This window comes from Perissodus microlepis, chromosome 20, assembly GCF_051167445.1.
Source record: "Perissodus microlepis isolate ML-2025 ecotype Zambia chromosome 20, ASM5116744v1, whole genome shotgun sequence".
In the NCBI taxonomy this organism is placed as follows: Eukaryota; Metazoa; Chordata; class Actinopteri; order Cichliformes; family Cichlidae; genus Perissodus; species Perissodus microlepis.
Genome location: NC_140480.1, coordinates 1,400,482 through 1,419,692, shown reverse-complemented (window position 1 = coordinate 1,419,692; position 19,211 = coordinate 1,400,482). Strand labels below are relative to the sequence as shown.

The window sequence follows — 19,211 nt, the reverse complement described above, 5'->3', positions numbered from 1 at the left end:
CTAAATATTATGGAAAGTAAAAGTCACCGTGATTTATTTGTCATTAAAATGCGCTCAGAATTTTCACACCCACCATGTTTCATATGTAAAACACGACACGATGCTATGTGCAAGTCAGTAATGAGTGTTTTCTATTTATATGTTTTCTATTTATATTATTAACAAGCCAGAGACGCAGACCTAATTTACATTTTTTGGGGAATGATGCTGTACATCCGGAGAAACTCTGGCTGTTATCATACCGACATGAGCATAATTGAAAACATTTGACCGAGCGCCACCACCCTCCGATGCCAGCAGTTTCACTGGGGACAGCCGAACATTACCGGGAACTACCGAAATGGGAACCGAAAGTCCCGTTTATTGTGTGTACTTCCTGGTCCAATTATAATACTCCCTACATGCCTCCGTGAAACGCAGCGCTTTGCGTCCGAACGACGGATGGGAGCGCAGAAACAACGGATGTGGCCTGAGTGTTATTATTGATGTGTCCAGACATCCGCAGCAGACTGTGCAGCCTGATCGTGGCCGATTTTGGACGTGCGAGCGACGCAACTCCTGCTCGAAATACAATTTTTCTTTTGTCTGCGCAACTGGGAGCAACATTTGTGATGTGTGATAAGGGACTGAGAAGTAAACACTCAGGCCTGCGCTCATGATCAGAGGCGAGGTGAGATTGATACCTCGGACTCAGATTGCCCTTGATTGCAAGTTGATTTCACTCCGGAGCGGAGGAACTGTCTGCTCCAATGGCGTCAGTTTCCAAGGTCTCTATTCTGGATTACTTTAACATTGTGTTCGAAGGGGAAAATGGGAAAATCGAGTCCAACTGTAAGGCTTGTGGCACCAGGATCCAGGCGAAACGGAGCGTCACGTCCAACTTCGTAACGCACCTTAAGGTAATGGTTTCCGAATAAAATTGTACATGTGGCTGTTTGTTCTTGTCAGGATCAGCAGAAGCAGCTGGCTCTACGACAGCTCTGGAGGATTAGCTGTAAAAACCTGACTGTACAGACAGTCTGTTGCTTCTCTGCAAGGGGAAACAGAGTGGAGGGGAGGGGTGGGGGTTACCTATACCTTATCATCTCCCACAGAAATGTACTCAGCATGCTGTGTAGAGGTATAGAAATGAACTATAATAACCTCATGCTCCTCTGTCTCTCTCCATTCAGCGTAAGCACCAGGCTATGTATGATGACTTTGTCAAAAGGAAGGATATGAAGAGAGAGGGCTACTCCTCTGCTTCCCTGCACAGTTTCAACGCCAATGGAGGGAATACCCGCTACACACTCCCTATTAGTGCTGGAGTGGGAGGAGGAGGTGGAGGAGTAGCAAGTGGAGTTGTTGGAGGAATGGGAACTCTTGAGGGAGGAGGAGGAGGAGGCTCTGGAGGAGGGGTGACCAAATTTGACAGACATGATCCACGTCAGGTGTGTTGTAGCCCGTTAGCGCTGGAGCTTGCAATGTTGCAAATGTAACAGATGATTTATTGAGACATTGCAGTAGAATCATTAGTATTTTTAAAAAGTGTAATTTGTGGTGTTTCTTTTTAAACTACAGGTTCTGATTTCTGAGGCTATAGCTAAGATGATCGTGCGTGATCTCCAGCCAGTGTCCATAGTGGAAAATCAAGGCTTCAGAGAGTTGCTTCAGCTCCTGGAGCCACGTTACACCCCTGAGCCCCAGCATTACATCCAAAGCCAACTTCTTCCAGCCTACGCCTACCAGGCCCAGCTGGCCACCCGTCAGGCCTTGGCCTCAGCACACGCCCTTAGCCTCAGCCTGGATCTCTGGGGAGGATTATCTGGAGTCACTTCAGGGTAAGGAGGTAAAACAAGCCAGAAACTACAAAATGGAAACTTGGTTTGAATCCCTTTACTGAAGACTCCACTTCTCTCTCTCTTTCTCTATAGGTACCTTGGTGTCACCTGCCATTTTCTTACATCTGAGTGGCAAATGCGCTCAGCTCTCCTGGCGTGCCTTCCACTGACTGGTGGCAGCTCTGGGAATCGCATACTTTCCGAATTTGATGAAGTATGTCACTCTCATGGCGTGTCAGGCAGAGCATTTCGTGTTGTGGCAGACCCTCTCCTGCCGACGAGAACAAGCGGAAAGCCATGCTGCCTCCCCGGTTTTCTGCTTTCACCTCCTCTCGGTAACGGCCAAGATGGAAATGATGAAGAAGACGTGGACAGTAGTAACAATGTGGAGCGAGAAGAGATCAGGAATGGCCACGGCGACGCTGGAGAAGAAGGAGAATGGGAATACACATGGGAGCAGGGTTTGGGCGTTTCTCGGGTGGACTGTTTCTCTCGCTCTCTTGAACAGTGTGTCAGGGAAGGGCTGCGCTCTTGTCCACAGCTCTCGTCCACACTGGCAAAAGCAGCCTGTTTCTACAACTACATTACCTCTGCCGTCCCACCTGAGAAGCTCAGCCAAGTGTTCGATGGTCCAGGGTTGATGATGGGGGGACAAGGAAATTTCCCAGAGGCAGCACAAGACTGGGCTGCTCAGCTTAAGGCAAGTTAAAGTTAGGGTTACATATTATACTGAATTTCTTGTCATCAGTAATGTCACCAAATAAACAGATTGCATCAGCTTCAAACATTTAACATGAGCAGTATGTTAAGTAGAAGGTGCACAAAGAAAGTGTGGCTAGCAAAATAAATGCATAATACCATTAATCCAAGGTTTACATTATGACACTGAGATTTCACTTTCTAAAAGAATTAAATCCACAGTATTGGTTGACATCGTTAATAGTTTTTATGTATTTGTCTGCTTTGATAAAGGTCCTTCGGCGGCTGCTGGACTCTGTGGATTTCCTGGAGGAGATGAGCGGTCCAGGGGAACTGGGGCTGGGTGGTACAGAGAGAGCCCTGCTGAGGGAGTTCACGGACACTCTGGAGCCCTTCACTGAGGCCTGGGATATGGTGCACGGAGACAGACAAGCAGACGCACAGACGGACAGACATGTGTCTATCAGTCTCGCTCTGCCTTGTGTTCTCGGCCTCCGCAAGCATCTGTCCGAGACATCCACCCCCCACTGCCCCTCCCTGGTTGTGGGCCTCAGCCAGGCTGTAGAGCGTCTCCTTGCGCCTATCCTGGAGAACCCCCTCTACATCACTGCCACCACCCTGGACCCCCAGTTCAAACTTACTTGGAGCAGTAACCCTGACTGGCACAGACAAGTTATCATAGAGGAGGTATCCAAACACTCCACAGCCTCCAGCCCCGTAAATCTCAACACAGACCTTCATCCACAGTCCCACACGCCTCCTGCCCCAGCTCCATCACCGATCTCCTCACTTTCTCGGCCCTGCAAGTTGTTCTCTTTCATCAAGCAGAGACCCACAACACAGGCCAAGAGCCTAGAACAGGAATTGGCTATCTACCTACGTGAGGAACCCACAGACGAGGAGGCTTTGCATTACTGGCGACGTAAAGCTATTGACTTCCCTCTGCTTGCCCAGGTGGCCAAGAGAGCTTTTACCATACCTGTTTGTGGTACTGTGGTGGAGAGCATTTTCACTACAGCTGGACGCTTTCTGCTGCCAGAGAGAGGCTGTGTCTTACCAAAGAACCTGGAGACGCTCATCTACCTCAAAGCCAACTACAGATTATTGTGGACTTAGAGCTCTTTACACTTGCAGTAAAGTAACTTCTTGGATTCTAACCTCCATACCATTCTAAGGGAAACTGAGCTAGCACGATAACATAATCCTCATACTGCACATGATTTCATATCAGATAGAATGAATCACCAAGAAGAATTTCAGAGCTGCAACTCATTTTAATCCTCAAGATCGGTTTTCCCAGCTACAGCGGGCGTGGATGGCTGTCTGCTTCCCCTCGTAGCCTACAGACTATCGCACCACATGCTGTGGACTGAGTTTGCTGGAAGCAGATCAATACTAAAGCGTTTACTTTGACATTATTTTGCCTGATCAGGGTCTCCAGACAACCACAGATCTCCCTCTTTCTCATGTATCCATCAGTCAACACTAACAAACCAACAATAACCAGATAGTCAAGTTTTGCACACTGTAGCAACTCATGTTTTTTTTAGCCTTAGGTTGTGATTCATTATTTCGATGCTATTTTTAAAGGAAGACATCAACTGCTCAACAGTATGTTAATGCGCTGTTCAATCTTTGTTTTAACTATGTGTGTGTGTGTGTGTGCCTCATCACTGGGAGATGATAATAAATTAGTTTCACTTACTTTAACGCTGCGGGTGTGTGCAGTTTGCAGATGTCAGTGAATGCACACGTCCTCATGTGACACGCTGTTTGTTATATACAGTGGACCCCCGACTTACGAAATTAATCCGTTCCAGAGGGTCTTTCGTAAGCCGAAATTTTTTGTATTTATTTTGAAGAAGACATGGATTGTGCTTCATATGTATCATTTTGACCCTTATTTATATCGTCCTCTGTCAATCCTTCAGAGGAGAGGTGAATTTCATTTCATTTTTATTATCAGCACCCCCCCCTCCCTTTTTCAATTTCATGTGAACTTTGAGGAAGTGAAATAGGTTTGACCCTGTGTCTGTCACAGAAGACTAGCAAGGAATGACTGTTTGTGCCATGACAAAGATTTTTCTTCGTTGAACTTCACATAGATATTTTGAAATAATTTTGCAGAGCATCCCTATGAAGGAAAACAGGGAATAAAGTAGTGTGTGTTAGCCTTTTTTTGCTTTCTTACTCTGGGCTGGGCCTGCAGGGAGGCTGGGTAATTGCAATAATTCCATTACAGTTAAATTTGAGTCAGCAGGCAGGCAGCAGTCACATCCTGCACCCCCTCCCTCTTCCCTTATCACAGGCAACAAGCCTCACAAAATCTTATTTCTAAAGAACTGAGAAAGAAATGTCAGGACTGCATGCAGCTACTGTACATTTGTTCTATAATACCACATTAAAGGGATGAAGCGCTTCAGTGCCTCAATTAAGGAGCTATGATCAATAAGGTAACCATAAACAACAGTATCATGAACCCCTGATAGTGCTCTCACAAGGCTTACATCTATTTATTATTATTAAAAAAAACCCAGTGTAACAGTTTTTGTTTTTGAAAATCAATGTGCTAATCTGTGGGCGATACAAAGAGGTCCCCCTCATAGATCATAATTATCAAAGATTGCTGTGATCTTAATGATTATCACCCCGGGACGTCTCTGGATTTAGATATGGAACTAGATATCTGTGTGGACGTGCCACTGTGTTCATCTTTGAAGCGCGCGTTTTCCCAGCTTTCCATGGGTGTGTTGTTGTTGTTCTTTGTTAGTATATGTGGAGCAGCTTGAGGCACCCACCTGCCCCTCCACTCCCCAGCTGTGACAGCTCATCCATTTGAGTTAGACGACTGGGCTGGGATGCAGCCCTGTTGGTAATTGCCTCTGAAATGAATTACTTGGCAGACAGTGAGACCGGGGGAGGGGGGAGGAAATTGTAATTGAACTGCCCCCTCACTCCCTCCCTCGTCCTTATACCTCAAGTTATTACATCTGCAGTGCAGAAGGACATTTTCCATCCGCACACAGACACACAAAATGCTCACACCCTTACAAAACCAATTCTTCCCTCTCCCCTGCACGATGGCCTCAGCAAAGCACCATATTGATGCAGGGTGATTTCATAGATTGATTGTTCACGGGCACATGCACACTAGGCCACTGCACACTCTCGCACTCTTATTCATAGCACAGAGACAAACCCTCTTTTACACACTGAGTTTGCATTTGCTTGTGCTGCTCTGCTCCAAATACTCTCCTATTTGAGGTGCCCTTTAGCTGGCCTTCCTAATGCCTAATGGGCTGCAGGACATCAGAGTTGGCACAAACAGAAGCGGTGTTTAGTATCTTGAAAGCCCTGGTTACCCCGTACACACAGACACGCACACTCAGCCAAGCAGTGTTATTAATAACCTGCCTGTTGCTGGCCTGCTGACAGTTAGAAAGCCTGATGGATTGAAAAGCACTCGTGCTTGAGGCGGCACATTTGTGCACGCTGTTTGGTTTGTCTTTCATTTTTTGGACATTGCCTAAATTATGGAAGAAATTTAAGGCTCGTCTTGTCCCTTTCACCATACTCACACACTGGCAGTCAGTCATGTTTTGTCATTTGGCCTTTTAATAGCCAGGCCACTGTAGGCAGGGGACTTAGTTAACTGAGCCACCTACCCCCTACCCTGGTCAGATATGCACATGTTTTGACTCCAACCTTAGCACACAATAGGTGCTATTTCTGTAATGCACTAGGGTCATGACTCCACTTATACCCTCCACCCCTCCCCATCTGTCTCTCTCTCTCCTTTTCACCCCTGCTCTTCATCTGACACCGTCACCTACTTGCACAGAATCATGGCGGACAGAAACAGCCGGTTCAGCGTCAAGAGGAAAGAAAAGAAGGCGGAAAGCAAAACGAATAGTGAGAAGGACAAAGAAAAGGAAAAGGTGAACGAGAATATGGCAAAAAAGCCAGAAAAACCCCAGAAGAAACCAGAGAAGGTCCCTGAGCAGCCAAAGAAAGATGAAGAGAAGAGGAATGGGGAAAGTGAGGGGGCAGCAGGCGCAGACGCAAAAAGCAGTGATGAAAATGGGGAGTTTCAGCCTATAGAACTGCCTCCGTTTGAGATCGTCACAGGGTGGGTAAAATTTACTGCGTATGCCATAAAGGACTTCAAAACTGTGTGTCCCACTAACCTGTTTTAGTCTTTAACACAAGCATGTTTTATCTTATAGATGAAGTCCTTTCTATGTATAAGTCATATTGTTCAAAAGTGCATGTTCTTTACTTGATTTCAGTGAGACAGGAAACTAGTGACTTGCACATGCTGTTATTAACATAGTGGTAAGAATAGGGATGAGTCACGAAGTGAACACTGAAGCCGGCCCCAGATATATCCCCCTGCCTAGCATCTGTTTCCCGTATCTGTCCTATGACTATGTGCTGTCAAAGCAAAGCGCCATCAACATTATATGAGATCTATTTTTTGTGATCCATCTGGCTCTCCTTCTGCAGTATAACAGTAGATTATTAAGTCCGGGCAGATGGAGTTTGTGCTTTACTAGCCAAGCCATAAAGAAAAAGAGCCTGGCTGGTATAGGTTCTTTAGGCCATAACGTTCAGTCGTTGACTCTTTATTTTTCATTTTATTTATTACTTTAGTTTGGATCATCACAAAATGAGCAACCCATGCTTAGGCAAGCAAGTGCACGTCTGCCCACCTGGAAAGTCATTTGTCACTTTTTCTCACATTGCACTGTCATGAACCACAATGAGAGGTGACAGAGGACAAACCTTTTGACCCTAATAATGAGAGCAGTTTCTGCCAGTAAACCACTTCCTTTTAGATTCACTCACAAGGCAAAAGGGCGTCTTTGTTAAAACTCACACTTTTACTCTACCAGGGAACAGATGAGCCCATTCTACTTCAAGTTTCAGTTCAGGAATGTGGAGTACTCATCAGGGAGGAACAAAACCCTCCTGTGTTTCAGAGTGGATACAGCAGGAGGCAGCGCAGAGCCTCTGAAAGGTTACATGGAGGACGAACATGCCACCGCTCACGCTGAGGTGGCCTTCTTTGAACAGGTAATGCCATTGTGCCCAAATGTGAACTCTAGTTTTTTCATTTCTAACCTCATAATACAAACTAGACTCAAACCTCGACTCCCACATCTGTAGGTGCTCCCTAATGCCTCTCTAGAGTGTGATGTCACATGGTATGTATCATCTAGTCCCTGTGTGGCCTGTGCAGCCAAGTTGGCCAGCATCCTCCAGCAGCGCAAAAAGCTGCGTCTTTGTATATTCTGTTCCCGTCTCTTCGAGTGGGAGGAGCCAGAGATAGTTGAAGGGCTTAAGGGTCTGGTGAGAGCCGGCTGCAAACTGCGAATGATGAAGCCGTCTGACTTCCTGCATGTGTGGGAAACGTACGTGGAGAAGGAGGATCAGAGCTTTACACCCTGGGAGGATTGTCAGGAGAACTACAACTACTATATGGAAAAACTGGCAGATATCCTCAAGTAGATGTGAGTCAGTGTGTGTGTTGTGCATGCAGTGAGCCACCATGCTGTTTTTGGTTCATCACAGGTTTATTTATAGATGGTAACTTGGTTTTCCATGTGGATTCTGTCCTCTTTCTTGTCACTGCTACAGATGCACGGGACCTCCCCACCGACTGATCCACAAATCGCACTACTTGTGAAATTCCCACTGGCTGAATGCGTGTTTCTTGCAGTCACATGTAAACGGTGCAGAATGTTGTTAGTTTATGCACTCTTGGCAACATTTTATACTTTTTATTAACACAATTCATGTGGAAACTTAAAATGCTTGAATTTTTACATAAATACATCAACTAATCAACATCCAAGTGGTTAGAAAACGAAGCAAGAAGCAAAGAACAAAAGTGACATTCATCGTTACGGTAAAAATAAAGTTTGGAGAACACCACAGCCTGTGTTACATCTGCTGACATCTGCTGCTTGCTCAGAGAACTGAAGATCTAACTGAAGAAGAACGAAGAAATTCTCCTCCACGTCATCGTACATGTAAAATATATACAGCAACTCAAAATGAACAGTGATTATAAATGATGTTCAGCTCATAAATAATGTTTTTTCTATTTAACAGTGCCTTAAAAACCAAATTCATTCAAACAATGTGAATTAAACGATGCATAAATCCTCAACAGTTTTGTGCTTTTTGGTAATGTGTGTATAAAATATCTGTTCATGCATATTTTATGATATGTTTATTTTTTTCAGTAGCTGGTTTTTTAAAACTCTATCTCGCCCTGAAAAGTTTCCAGCTGTCGGGTCATGACAGAGTACGTCTAAAACGAAAACCTTTCACATCAATCGTAATGATCTTCAGCTGAGTTTCAGATGTCCTGTGACTGCCACATCACTAGATCGCACATAGATGTTGTTTTCTGGTGTGCACTGACCATTAAAGCCTCACAGAGCTGAAGTAAGTCTGCTGACTCATTGATAGGCCTGTTGTTGATGCAAAGACTTCTTCATTGGCTCATTTTAGAAAAGAACTCAGCCCACCGTTGGTTTCTGTTGTTTCCTGGTTGCAGGTCGTTGCAGCTAAAGACAAGGTTTGTGGAAAAACAGAGAAATTGTGTTTTATGTTTTAGAAACGCTGACACAGGATCATCATCATCATCACTGTAGATTCAAAAAATAAGCCCATTAGGAAAGTGCATTTGTGATTTAAACTTTATTACCTTGGTCCTCCTGCTTGGTTATTGGTAAGGGTGTTGTTTCACTGCAGACTGTGCCATTCTCCTCCTCTTCTTCTGTTCAGACGGATTAAGAAAGAAAAGAATCAGCATCTTTTACGACAGCTGAGCGCTTATTTAAGTATATCAATCAAATTTTCTCTGCTTACAGCGATTTTCTTACTTTTCAGTTTCAGACTTACTACAAAATATGACATTTAAAGGAAGTATTTTGTTTCTCCCAAGGAAGTGATGTGTTTCTCAGTTTCCTCATATTACATAGTTACAAAAGCAGCAGATGAATCAATCATGATAATGACTTCTTCGAAAAAGGACTTATTTGCTTACTCATTACGGGATTTGTTTATTTTTACCTTTAGCTGGTGCATTCAGAGAGGCATCAGTGATGTACTCAACCAGTGGACACGGTACATCTGCAGTAAGAGGAATAAAGAAGTTAAATACAGGAAGTCACACCCAAACTTTTATGTGCAAGTCGGTAGTTTCCCAGCCTTTCTTTTTTTTTTTTTTTTTTTTTTTTATTTATATAGCGCCAAATCACAACAGAAGTCGCCTCAAGGCGCTTCGTTTTTGTGGTGGGCTCTATCTACAGCATACTTGGAAAGGGCGACCAAAACCACGTCACTGACATGGTGCTAACTTACCAGTTATCTTTAGCTCGGCCATTGTTGGAAACAGGTTGACCTCTTCCATTTTGTCATCACGACCATCTGTGTGAAAATTAACAGCTCAAGTTTTTGTGATACTTGTATTGATTTTGACATTTATATAAGTTGGGTGTCACCTTAATACTGTGCTGATTTTGGATTCCATTAACCCTTTGAGATAATAGTTTATCTTTAGCTACAAAATGATTCACTAACTTACTGGTACTTAGTCTGTTTAATAATGTCGAGTGGGAGAGATGCCCAAGAAAGACACTTTGAGAGCAGTGCGAGGGTAAAAGTGCAGGCTGGATAGATAAACATTTCTGCACCTGTCCAACCAAATGCAGCTGCAGATTTAGGTGCAAATCGTTTTTCTAAAGGTTTTTTTTTCACTCTGACACTTCAGTTTGCCCACTTTCATTCATTCTAAAAGTTATGATGTTGGTTCTTACAGAGTTTTAGAATTTGCACAGTCAAAAAGATAAGAAAGCATACTTGGTTTGCGGAAGACTCTCAGGGCCACGCATCCTATCAAGACCGCAGCGATACCAAAGACGATGCAGCCAGAGATGGAAAGAAGCACCCTCCTCTTTAACACTAAACATTAAAACAAAACAAAGCACAAGATTAATGACAGAATATTATTTTGATAGAAGATTCATAACTAGCAGAGCTCAGTTATACTTACGAAGGTTCTTGGTCTTGAAAGAGTCACTGGATTTTGAGTATAAGGGTCTCTCATCAGCATGTGCACAGCAGGTGTAAGTACTCTGGTCGGGGTCATTGCTGGGAGTTACTGTATGTGTCACGTTGAATGAATCGATTTGTCCCCCCTCTTTGAACCTATTAAAATTCAGTTTATTGAAAATCTGCATTACTGCTGAATTTTCCTAAAGGGCAGAATCTACACAGGGCACTAATAATTATAAACATTGTTATATTACCATGTGTAATGCATCCAGTTGTGCGTGCTCTCCTTTACTTCACATTTTAGACTCAAGCTATCAGTGGAGAAGACGTCTGACCAGCCAGTTAGCAGGACTATAGAAGCCTTTGGGCGCTCTGTAATAAACGCAACCAAGAAGTGAATAACAAACATTCAAAACCAGAAGAATGAAAGGAGGAAATCAAATAACCTTACCTTCAACGTTGAGCTCTACTGTTTTACTGTCTGAATCGAAGACCTTTCCTCTGCTAACTTTGCATTTATATAAACCAGAGTCTTTTGTTGTCACAGAAGTGATGTTGTGTTTGCTTCCAGATAAGGCTAACACTCTGTCATTTGGAAGCACAAACTGATACGTCCATCCAGAGGAAACATTAACGTGACAGTTAAAGGACACTGAGTCCTCAGAGTGCATCAAATTATGTGCCGGATTCTGCTCCAGTGTGACTGTCGGTTTTGCATCTGAGGGTTGATAAGAATCAACAATAAGAGTTGTACAATAGCACTGAAATACAAGGCAGACTGTGTAGCCTGATCTAAAGGTAAGACGACCATTAACTAGTCTGCACTGCTTTAAATATCAATGTTCATAACGAGAACACTTCTCTGCCAGGATGAAAAAGCTTTTTTATTTGAGGTAGTTACAGAGTTACACAATGGTGCTGCTCCATCCCTATGATGCTACAGTAAACACAACAACATTTCTTAATGTATTTTTTTAAAGTGTAAATATAATAATGACTTTATAGGACTTCATGTGAATTAACCGCTGACTTCCTGAAGACTTTATCACCTTTGCATTGAATGAGGTTAACATGGGTGTTTGTGTTTTTATGGCTTCTCTAATTTTCAAGCCAACCTTCCCCCTCTGGTGTGATCTCATACTGAACATTGCATTTGTAAACGGGTCAACACTCTCATAGTCTAACTCTTAGCAGGAGAGTAAACAGCCTTACATTTGCAATCTTTTAAACCCTTGCTTTAAAATTACAGCTAAAACAGCTAAATTAAAAAAGACAAGTTTTAATGAAGAACCGTGTCAAAAATCAGAAGAAGAAAACAAATCTCACCATAGACATGAAGATTTAGTGGAGAACTTTTGGTGCTGTAGACGTCCCTGCTCTTCAGTTTTCCTGAGCAGCTGTAGCTTCCCCTGTCTGAGGTTGAAGCAGAGGTGATGGAAAAATTTCTGCCCTTATCTGAATTATAATGCTGGACCTCTGTGCCATCTCTGTAAAACGCGTATGTCCAGTCAGCGCTGTCGTTCTGCATCTCACAGCTCATATTTACTCTCTCAGTGGGGAACACATCTGGCCATTTGGTTACTAGCTTCAAAGTTGGAACAGGAATTTCTACAAAATAAAATATAAGAGACTTGTTAATCATTTTACAAATCATTAGAGATTTTCTGTTTTGATTCTCACCATAATAATACCCCAAAGTATCTCAAATCACATTAATTCAAAGTGTCTTTGTTTAGCTCACCAGAGATTTGTACGGTCCGTTTGTCACTGAATTCTGTGTTGAATCCTGTTTTGTCTCTTTTGGCCTTGCACTTATAAACTCCCCTGTTTAACAAAAGGAGTCCTTCCATTTTTAAACTGTTGTTGTTGTTGGGAATTGATGCTTCATCTTTGTACCAGTCATAGCTCCATTCATCTGAGTTTTCAACTTTGCATTCAAAGGACACGTTTTCTCCAACGTAAAGCTTTTTAGCATCTGGCTGTTGAGTTATTGTAGGCTTAGGCTTGTTTTCTGAACAGACAAAGAAGAAGTAGTGTTTGAGTTTAATTTTAGACAGAAGCAACTGAAGTGTTCATGAAAAAGGTTCTGAAATGAAAGCAGAAACAAACCTGCTGGACTACAAACAAATATTCTGAAGAAGAGTCAATAGAAACTTACTTTGCACATTAAGTTGTTTAGCTCCACTTGAATCAGTGATGAAGGCTGGATTTTGACCTCTTGTTGCTTTGCATGTATACGGTCCCTGATCTGCTGTTCCCCTAATTTGAACTTTAAGTTTGTCTGATGATCCAGTAACCTGACTGCCATTTTTGTACCACAGGTACGTCCATTCAGACTGGACACTGATGGCACAGCTGAAGGTGACCGCTTCTCCAGCAAACGTCTGATTGTAGTCTGGATCTTGTGTCAGTGTGAGAGTGGGTTTCTCAGCTGAGGGGATATGAACATGACAATCAAAAAATATGCAGTACCCAATGTGTAGCTAGTGATGTGCCTCAAACAAATACTCTTGTATTTTAATATAATATTTGATATGTTTTATACCTGAACCTGAACATTTTCCATTTGTGATGTTATATACATTTCTTAAACTCACCATATACTGTGAGAGAAACCTTCAGAACTGTTTTTACAAAGCAGAAACAAACCTGCTGGACTACAAACAAATATTCTGAAGAAGAGTCAATAGAAACTTACTTTGCACTTTAAGTTGTTTAGCTCCACTTGAATCAGTGATGAAGGCTGGATTTTGACCTCTTGTTGCTTTGCATGTATACGATCCCCCATCTGCTGTTTCACGAATTTGAACTTTAAGTTTGTCTGATGATCCAGGAAGCTGACGGCCATCTTTGTACCACAGGTACGTCCATTCAGACTGGACACTGATGGCACAGCTGAAGGTGACCGCTTCTCCAGCAAACATCAGATCGTAGTTTGGATCTCGTGTCAGTGTGAGAGTGGGTTTCTCAGCTGAGGGGATATGAACATGACAATCAAAAAATACGTGGGAGCTAATGTGTAGCTAGTGATGTGCCTCAAACAAATACTCTTGTATTTTAATATAATATTTGATATGTTTTATACCTGAACCTGAACATTTTCCATTTGTGATGTTATATACATTTCTTAAACTCACCATATACTGTGAGAGAAACCTTCAGAACTGTTTTTACAAAGCAGAAACAAACCTGCTGGACTACAAACAAATATTCTGAAGAAGAGTCAGTAGAAACTTACTTTGCACTTTAAGTTGTTTAGCTCCACTTGAATCAGTGATGAAGGCTGGATTTTGACCTCTTGTTGCTTTGCATGTATACGATCCCCCATCTGCTGTTTCACGAATTTGAACTTTAAGTTTGTCTGATGATCCAGTAACCTGACTGCCATTTTTGTACCACAGGTACGTCCATTCAGACTGGACACTGATGGCACAGCTGAAGGTGACCGCTTCTCCAGCAAACATCAGATCGTAGTCTGGATCTCGTGTCAGTGTGAGAGTGGGTTTCTCAGCTGAGGGGATATGAACATGACAATCAAAAAATACGTGGGAGCTAATGTGTAGCTAGTGATGTGCCTCAAACAAATACTCTTGTATTTTAATATAATATTTGATATGTTTTATACCTGAACTTGAAAAAATTCCCTTGTAAAAATACACAAAAGCATTTGTGATGTTATGTAAATTTCTAACACTCACCACACACTGGGAGAGAAACTTCAGAACTGGTTTGGCTGGTGACAGCCCTGTTCTGGATTTTTCCACTACACTTATATTTTCCTATATGACCAGCTGAAGCAGAGCCTCATTCGCATCTAAAGACACAGTACCATCAGCGTGGACCTGCGTCCCATCTCTCTACCATGTATATATCCAGTTACAGGCGCCCTGCCCCATCCCACACTTGAACTTCACACTCTCGGTGGGGAACACATGTGCCCACTTGAGTGTGTCTGTTATAGTTGGAACTGGAATCTCTGACGAAAGCAGACGCATTAACCATTTAACATAACATGCTTTTACAGTTGCAGCTAGCAATGATTTCTATTATTTAGTGTGTAAAACAGGATGTGTCCTTTTACACAAATGATCTTATTCTTTCCCTGACAGCTCCACCGATGTTCTAACACCCTGACGGCTTTTGAGGCATCCCTCTGTGCTTTATGCTACGCCACAACATCCTGTTTCGACAGACGATGCAGAAAATAACGGAAGGAAGATGCTCTCAAAATGCTGTTTCACGGAGTACAAAGAAGTTTTGAGGTTTTAATAACAGTATGGACAACACAAAATATGACCTGCTTATAACACAAGATTAGCATTTTGCATATTCACAATACCAACTGTTTATTTACAACAATAATTTTACTTGTTTTCACCTACTGTTGTGGTGAGGTTTGAGAAAACTGATAAGAATCTCATGTTTGTCTGTGAGGTATATATGAAGCAACGCAAAGGGCCAAAACAGACTGCTTGGCTCTGTCCACAGTGACAGAATCACCCTATTAGCCTGTCATACTCTTATTACTTTGTTATTTCTTAAACTGTTAATGCAAGTTAATGTAATACCATGCGCATGCAAGAAAACTCACCCCTAACTTGGATCATAACCTCGTTGCTGAATCCAGAGTTCACTCCCCTAGATGTAAGGTGAGCTTTGCAGGTATATGATCCTTTATGCGTCTGACGGACCGGGGTGATTTTCAATGATGATCCGTCTCCATTAATGATCTCAACTGGGTTATTTTGGAGCTGCTGATTATTTCTGTGCCATGTAAACGTCCAGCCAGGGGTGCTACTGACAACTTGACAGCGAAATTCCACCGCCTCATCTTCAAACACATCTTTCCAGGCAGTCTGAAGCTGCAGACCTGGTGTTGGTGGGTCTGTAACACAAAAAAAGTCAAAAGAGAACTTTTAACTGCAGGTTAAAAGAGTATCAGTAAGAAAACCAAATTGCTATGTACATTATCCAAGTACTATACATGCATCCAAAGGTTACACACAGCCTCATGTAAATAAACATGAATGATGTCGTTTATGTACTGGTGGCGCAGTGGATACTTACCAATAACGTTAAGAGTTGTGCTCTCACTTGAATCTGTAAGAAACTGATCTCTTTTGCCTTTGCAATAATACTGTCCACTGTTTTGAGTCGTTACAGAATTTATGGTATACGACTTAGTATTAACTCCTGAAATCTGGTGTTGACCATTGTACCACAGGTACTCCCATCCAGACGACACATCAACACTGCAGGTGAAAGTGATGGATTCGCCGGGGAACATCTCGCCAAAGTCTGAATCTCGTGCAAGTGTGGGCTTGGGTGTGCTTGCTGCTCAGGACACAGAAAGAAAAGGGTATGCTTCAGCAGTCTACACTCTCTCTATAAATACAGCACAAATATTGCAACGAACCTTACCATAAACTTTAATTTCGACAGGTCCACTTTCTTTAGTTTGACTGGGCTTCTTTTTGCCCTCAACTACACAGGTGTAACTTCCAGAATCTTGTGGTGATGTTGCTGTGATTGTAAGCACTGACTTATCTGGGGACGGAGACAAATTTGGACCAGAACCTAGAGGGCTTCCATTTTTCTTCCATGTGAAGATCAGCTCCGAGCTGCTAGTGGCTTTACATTTTAGCACTACTTTCTCAGACGAGAAGACGTCTGACCAGGAGGAAGTTCGCTCCAGAACTGGTACCGGAGGCACTGAAAATTGATTACAAAAGTGAAAGAATGGGAATGAATGAGGGTTTACACTCCTAAAAGAAAGAAAGAGTTTAGATTCCATTCGTATATCCAGAATCTGAGCAAAACCCCCCTAATGATGGCAGTGGCTACTGACTTAATATAAAAATATCAGTAAATCTAAAAAAATAATCACAAACAAAGTATACAGAGGAGCATCTGTGAATGTAGAACGCAGTAAAAGCTGAAGTAGATGGGAGCACAAAAACACCAGATGCTAATCCTGTCAGGTAAGAACAGGAAACCAAAGTTACCAAAACTTGACAATTAAAGACCGGAAAAAACATTTTGATTGGTTAGATTTCTGTAATGACATAACCTCAGAATTGTTGCATTGAATGGGGTGTTTTATGGGTCAGTAGGAAGTCTTTAGATACTCTACAGCATCAATCAGACGTCACCTAAAAAGCTTACTCAAGTAGCCCATTGTTGCTGGACCTGCTCATTCCTTTACTGATAAATTGTACCCATCTATTCAACAGGACGGCATGCCAAAGCTCAAACACTCACACTGTATTCTTGAACACAACGAAGTGTTCACTGAATTCAGATCTGACTAGATGTCAGTGAAATACGTCACCTATCGGATGTGGTTAAATAAAACAAATCCATCATGCAGGTACTGCTGCCCACTAATGTGCAGTCTGTGCATGATGCTCGTCATGCCAGTTAAAGTAGCTCTGAAGCCAAAAACGAGCCCGACATGTTAGCGGCACAGTGTAAGTGGCGTTTGATGAGTACATATGATCAAAAAAACTGAGGTCATAATCTCACCAAAAGGAGGAGGTGCTGTCGGTTCACTTGTTCTAAGAATGTAGGTGGTTGCTGGATGAGGAAGAGAAAAGATGTGGAGAGCAAAGTTTAGACTAAATAAGAACCCAAGGTTTGAGTCATATCCACAATGTAAAGGTGAGACTTCATAAAAACACTGGTAACAGTTAAATCTGAGCTCCAATCTCAAACTGCGATGCCTAATTCTTTTTTTAGTAGACATGAATGATTGAAATGAATACATTTTTCACAACTTTTAAGAACTTTTAGTTTGACAAAACAATGACTTAAAAACACTTATCATGTAGAAAAAGGAGGAAAAAAATCCTTTGTGTCCTACATACAAAACAATTACACAATACATCCACTCTCAATACTGTCAAGTGAAACCTACGGCATGATGACAGGAGACTATTGAGACTAGGCTGGCGTGAGGTAATACGGACACATGAGTTTAAAAGTAGTGTGTATCTAGTTGTAGGGAACTTTCAGACTCATGACAATAAAGTACTTCATGTTCCTCTTGTTAAATTTACCCAAGTTCTACTTCCTAAACATTGCTCTTGCTCGACTCAGACCAGGCCATGTAGGCATTCAGTGCATAAATGTTGGTTTAAGAGACAGTTTATGATCTTAACAGTTAACTTCAGTACTGAATCTGGTGTTTTTGCTCAACATGAAAATGTTTAAAAAAAATCTTTTTCCAAAAATCATCTTCAACTTCTAAAACAGTGCAATCTGCTCAAATGTGTGAAAATCTGCTCTCGGTATGAAAGACAGTTTTTCCCTACCATCGTTTTCCTCAGAAGCACAAACAGCAACCACATCTGTCAAAGAACCAAACAATGTTCAGTTGCATTAAGATTTGCATGTAAGTGAAAATATTCTTTATAAACTACAGAATTGAACATAAACGCTTAAAAACTTACATATTACACTGAAGACCTTGAACAGCCACATTTTCCATTGAGCTGCACGTGTAGCACATGTAGAGACTGGGTGTCTCAGTTGACTCATATATCTGCTTCGCTGTGACATTCAGTAAAGGAAATAGTGCAGTTGCAGTATAAATGGGCGTATGTGACAGCTTCATTTCTGAATTCACCTCAGGACAGCAGCTTTCCTGTCGCTCTCAGACAACTGCCTTTTTTTTGTTAAAGCAACAGGAAATGTGTTGGTGAACCACACTCAGTGTTTGCTGTTGATACAAAGTTAAACTGCTGATTTGTGTGAAATAAAAGGAGGGTTTAGGGAATTGAAAGAACGTGCAAGATGCTAAACTGTTGACAAAGCTCGATATTGTGCTCAATTTGACGATTTTAGACCTAAAGTCGTCTATGACTTAGCCAGTATATCGTATCTGGGATATTTCATTGTGCAGAAAAAAAACTAAACAAAAGAAATAATTAAAAAAACTACCAACATCAACAAATGCATTCCTAAAATCAAAGTTATCATTTTACTATGGTGTAGGCCATTTGGAAACTGTAGCTGAGGCGTGATTTGAGGGGATGAACGGAAACTGCAGGTTATTTAAATTATACTTTTTTTTAAACTTATATGAAACTAGCGTCTAACCACAAACTGTGACTTCCTTTTGTCTTCAGCTGAAAGTTGCTCTTGAAAAACAAGAAAGGAAATTTCTTAACAGCTTCATTTTGACTGAAAACACCTTTTAGAGCATACATGTAACTACATTATATGTAATATTCAAAACAGCCTTAACAAGCACATCTGTTTTAAGTAATTATTACGTGTCGAATGAATCTTTCTCTCTCTGATGACTTCCTGTAAGGCTGGGTGTTTTGCGCCGAGATGCATCACATTTCAGTTCCTGTGTAGGCGAGGACTTCACTCACTCTACTCACCACAAGGTGTCTGTATAACACAGAAAATCCCGTTATGTCATGTCAAACTAAAATAAACCTCGGTTCATATCAAACCTGAGAATAACAACCATAACCTATCTTAAAAAAAAAACATTTGTATATATCAGTCTTTTGATTTATCCAGTTTATTAAAGCCTGATTATAATGATTAGATTTCACCAGGGCATGTATACTCGGTGGCCACTTCATTAGTTACACCTTGCTAGTACAA

At 41.9% G+C, this 19,211-nt stretch overlaps 3 protein-coding genes across 3 annotated transcripts; 2 read left to right on the top strand and 1 right to left on the bottom strand.

Moving 5' to 3' along the window:
• The first annotated feature begins 240 nt into the window (after positions 1-240).
• On the top strand, positions 241-4,229 carry LOC146363717 (zinc finger BED domain-containing protein 4). The gene is made up of 5 exons (XM_084917216.1): positions 241-899; positions 1,173-1,430; positions 1,561-1,820; positions 1,914-2,520; positions 2,793-4,229. The coding sequence occupies exons 1-5, from the start codon at positions 750-752 to the stop codon at positions 3,633-3,635; spliced, it is 2,118 nt and encodes a 705-aa protein (XP_084773342.1). The 5' UTR covers positions 241-749; the 3' UTR covers positions 3,636-4,229.
• Positions 4,230-4,793: 564 nt separating this feature from the next.
• Positions 4,794-8,694, top strand: apobec2b (apolipoprotein B mRNA editing enzyme, catalytic polypeptide-like 2b). The gene is made up of 4 exons (XM_084917217.1): positions 4,794-6,648; positions 7,415-7,595; positions 7,689-8,032; positions 8,160-8,694. Exons 1-3 carry the CDS (start codon positions 6,365-6,367, stop codon positions 8,028-8,030), a joined length of 807 nt encoding a protein of 268 aa, XP_084773343.1. The 5' UTR covers positions 4,794-6,364; the 3' UTR covers positions 8,031-8,032; positions 8,160-8,694.
• An 89-nt stretch (positions 8,695-8,783) lies between these two features.
• Positions 8,784-18,189, bottom strand: LOC146363715 (basement membrane-specific heparan sulfate proteoglycan core protein). Its single transcript, XM_084917215.1, has 19 exons — positions 18,041-18,189; positions 17,903-17,938; positions 17,115-17,165; positions 16,011-16,301; positions 15,657-15,923; positions 15,181-15,474; positions 13,828-14,100; positions 13,288-13,560; positions 12,748-13,020; positions 12,331-12,600; positions 11,916-12,197; positions 11,041-11,307; positions 10,844-10,961; positions 10,588-10,742; positions 10,395-10,496; positions 9,897-9,962; positions 9,606-9,665; positions 9,238-9,309; positions 8,784-9,097 (listed from the first exon to the last, which is right to left on the bottom strand). The coding sequence occupies exons 1-19, from the start codon at positions 18,147-18,149 to the stop codon at positions 9,033-9,035; spliced, it is 3,324 nt and encodes a 1,107-aa protein (XP_084773341.1). The 5' UTR covers positions 18,150-18,189; the 3' UTR covers positions 8,784-9,032.
• Positions 18,190-19,211: the final 1,022 nt, after the last annotated feature.

Coding starts and splice junctions, on each gene's coding strand:
- LOC146363717 (XM_084917216.1), top strand. CDS start 750: ATGGCGTCAGTTTCCAAGGTCTCTATTCTGGATTACTTTAACATTGTG. Junction 1,821..1,913: donor TTATCTGGAGTCACTTCAGG/GTAAGGAGGTAA, acceptor CTTTCTCTATAG/GTACCTTGGTGTCACCTGCC. Junction 2,521..2,792: donor ACTGGGCTGCTCAGCTTAAG/GCAAGTTAAAGT, acceptor GCTTTGATAAAG/GTCCTTCGGCGGCTGCTGGA.
- apobec2b (XM_084917217.1), top strand. CDS start 6,365: ATGGCGGACAGAAACAGCCGGTTCAGCGTCAAGAGGAAAGAAAAGAAG. Junction 6,649..7,414: donor CCGTTTGAGATCGTCACAGG/GTGGGTAAAATT, acceptor TTACTCTACCAG/GGAACAGATGAGCCCATTCT. Junction 7,596..7,688: donor AGGTGGCCTTCTTTGAACAG/GTAATGCCATTG, acceptor CCACATCTGTAG/GTGCTCCCTAATGCCTCTCT.
- LOC146363715 (XM_084917215.1), bottom strand. CDS start 18,149: ATGTCACAGCGAAGCAGATATATGAGTCAACTGAGACACCCAGTCTCT. Junction 14,101..15,180: donor GGTTATGATCCAAGTTAGGG/GTGAGTTTTCTT, acceptor ATATCCCCTCAG/CTGAGAAACCCACTCTCACA. Junction 9,666..9,896: donor GGCCGAGCTAAAGATAACTG/GTAAGTTAGCAC, acceptor CTCTTACTGCAG/ATGTACCGTGTCCACTGGTT.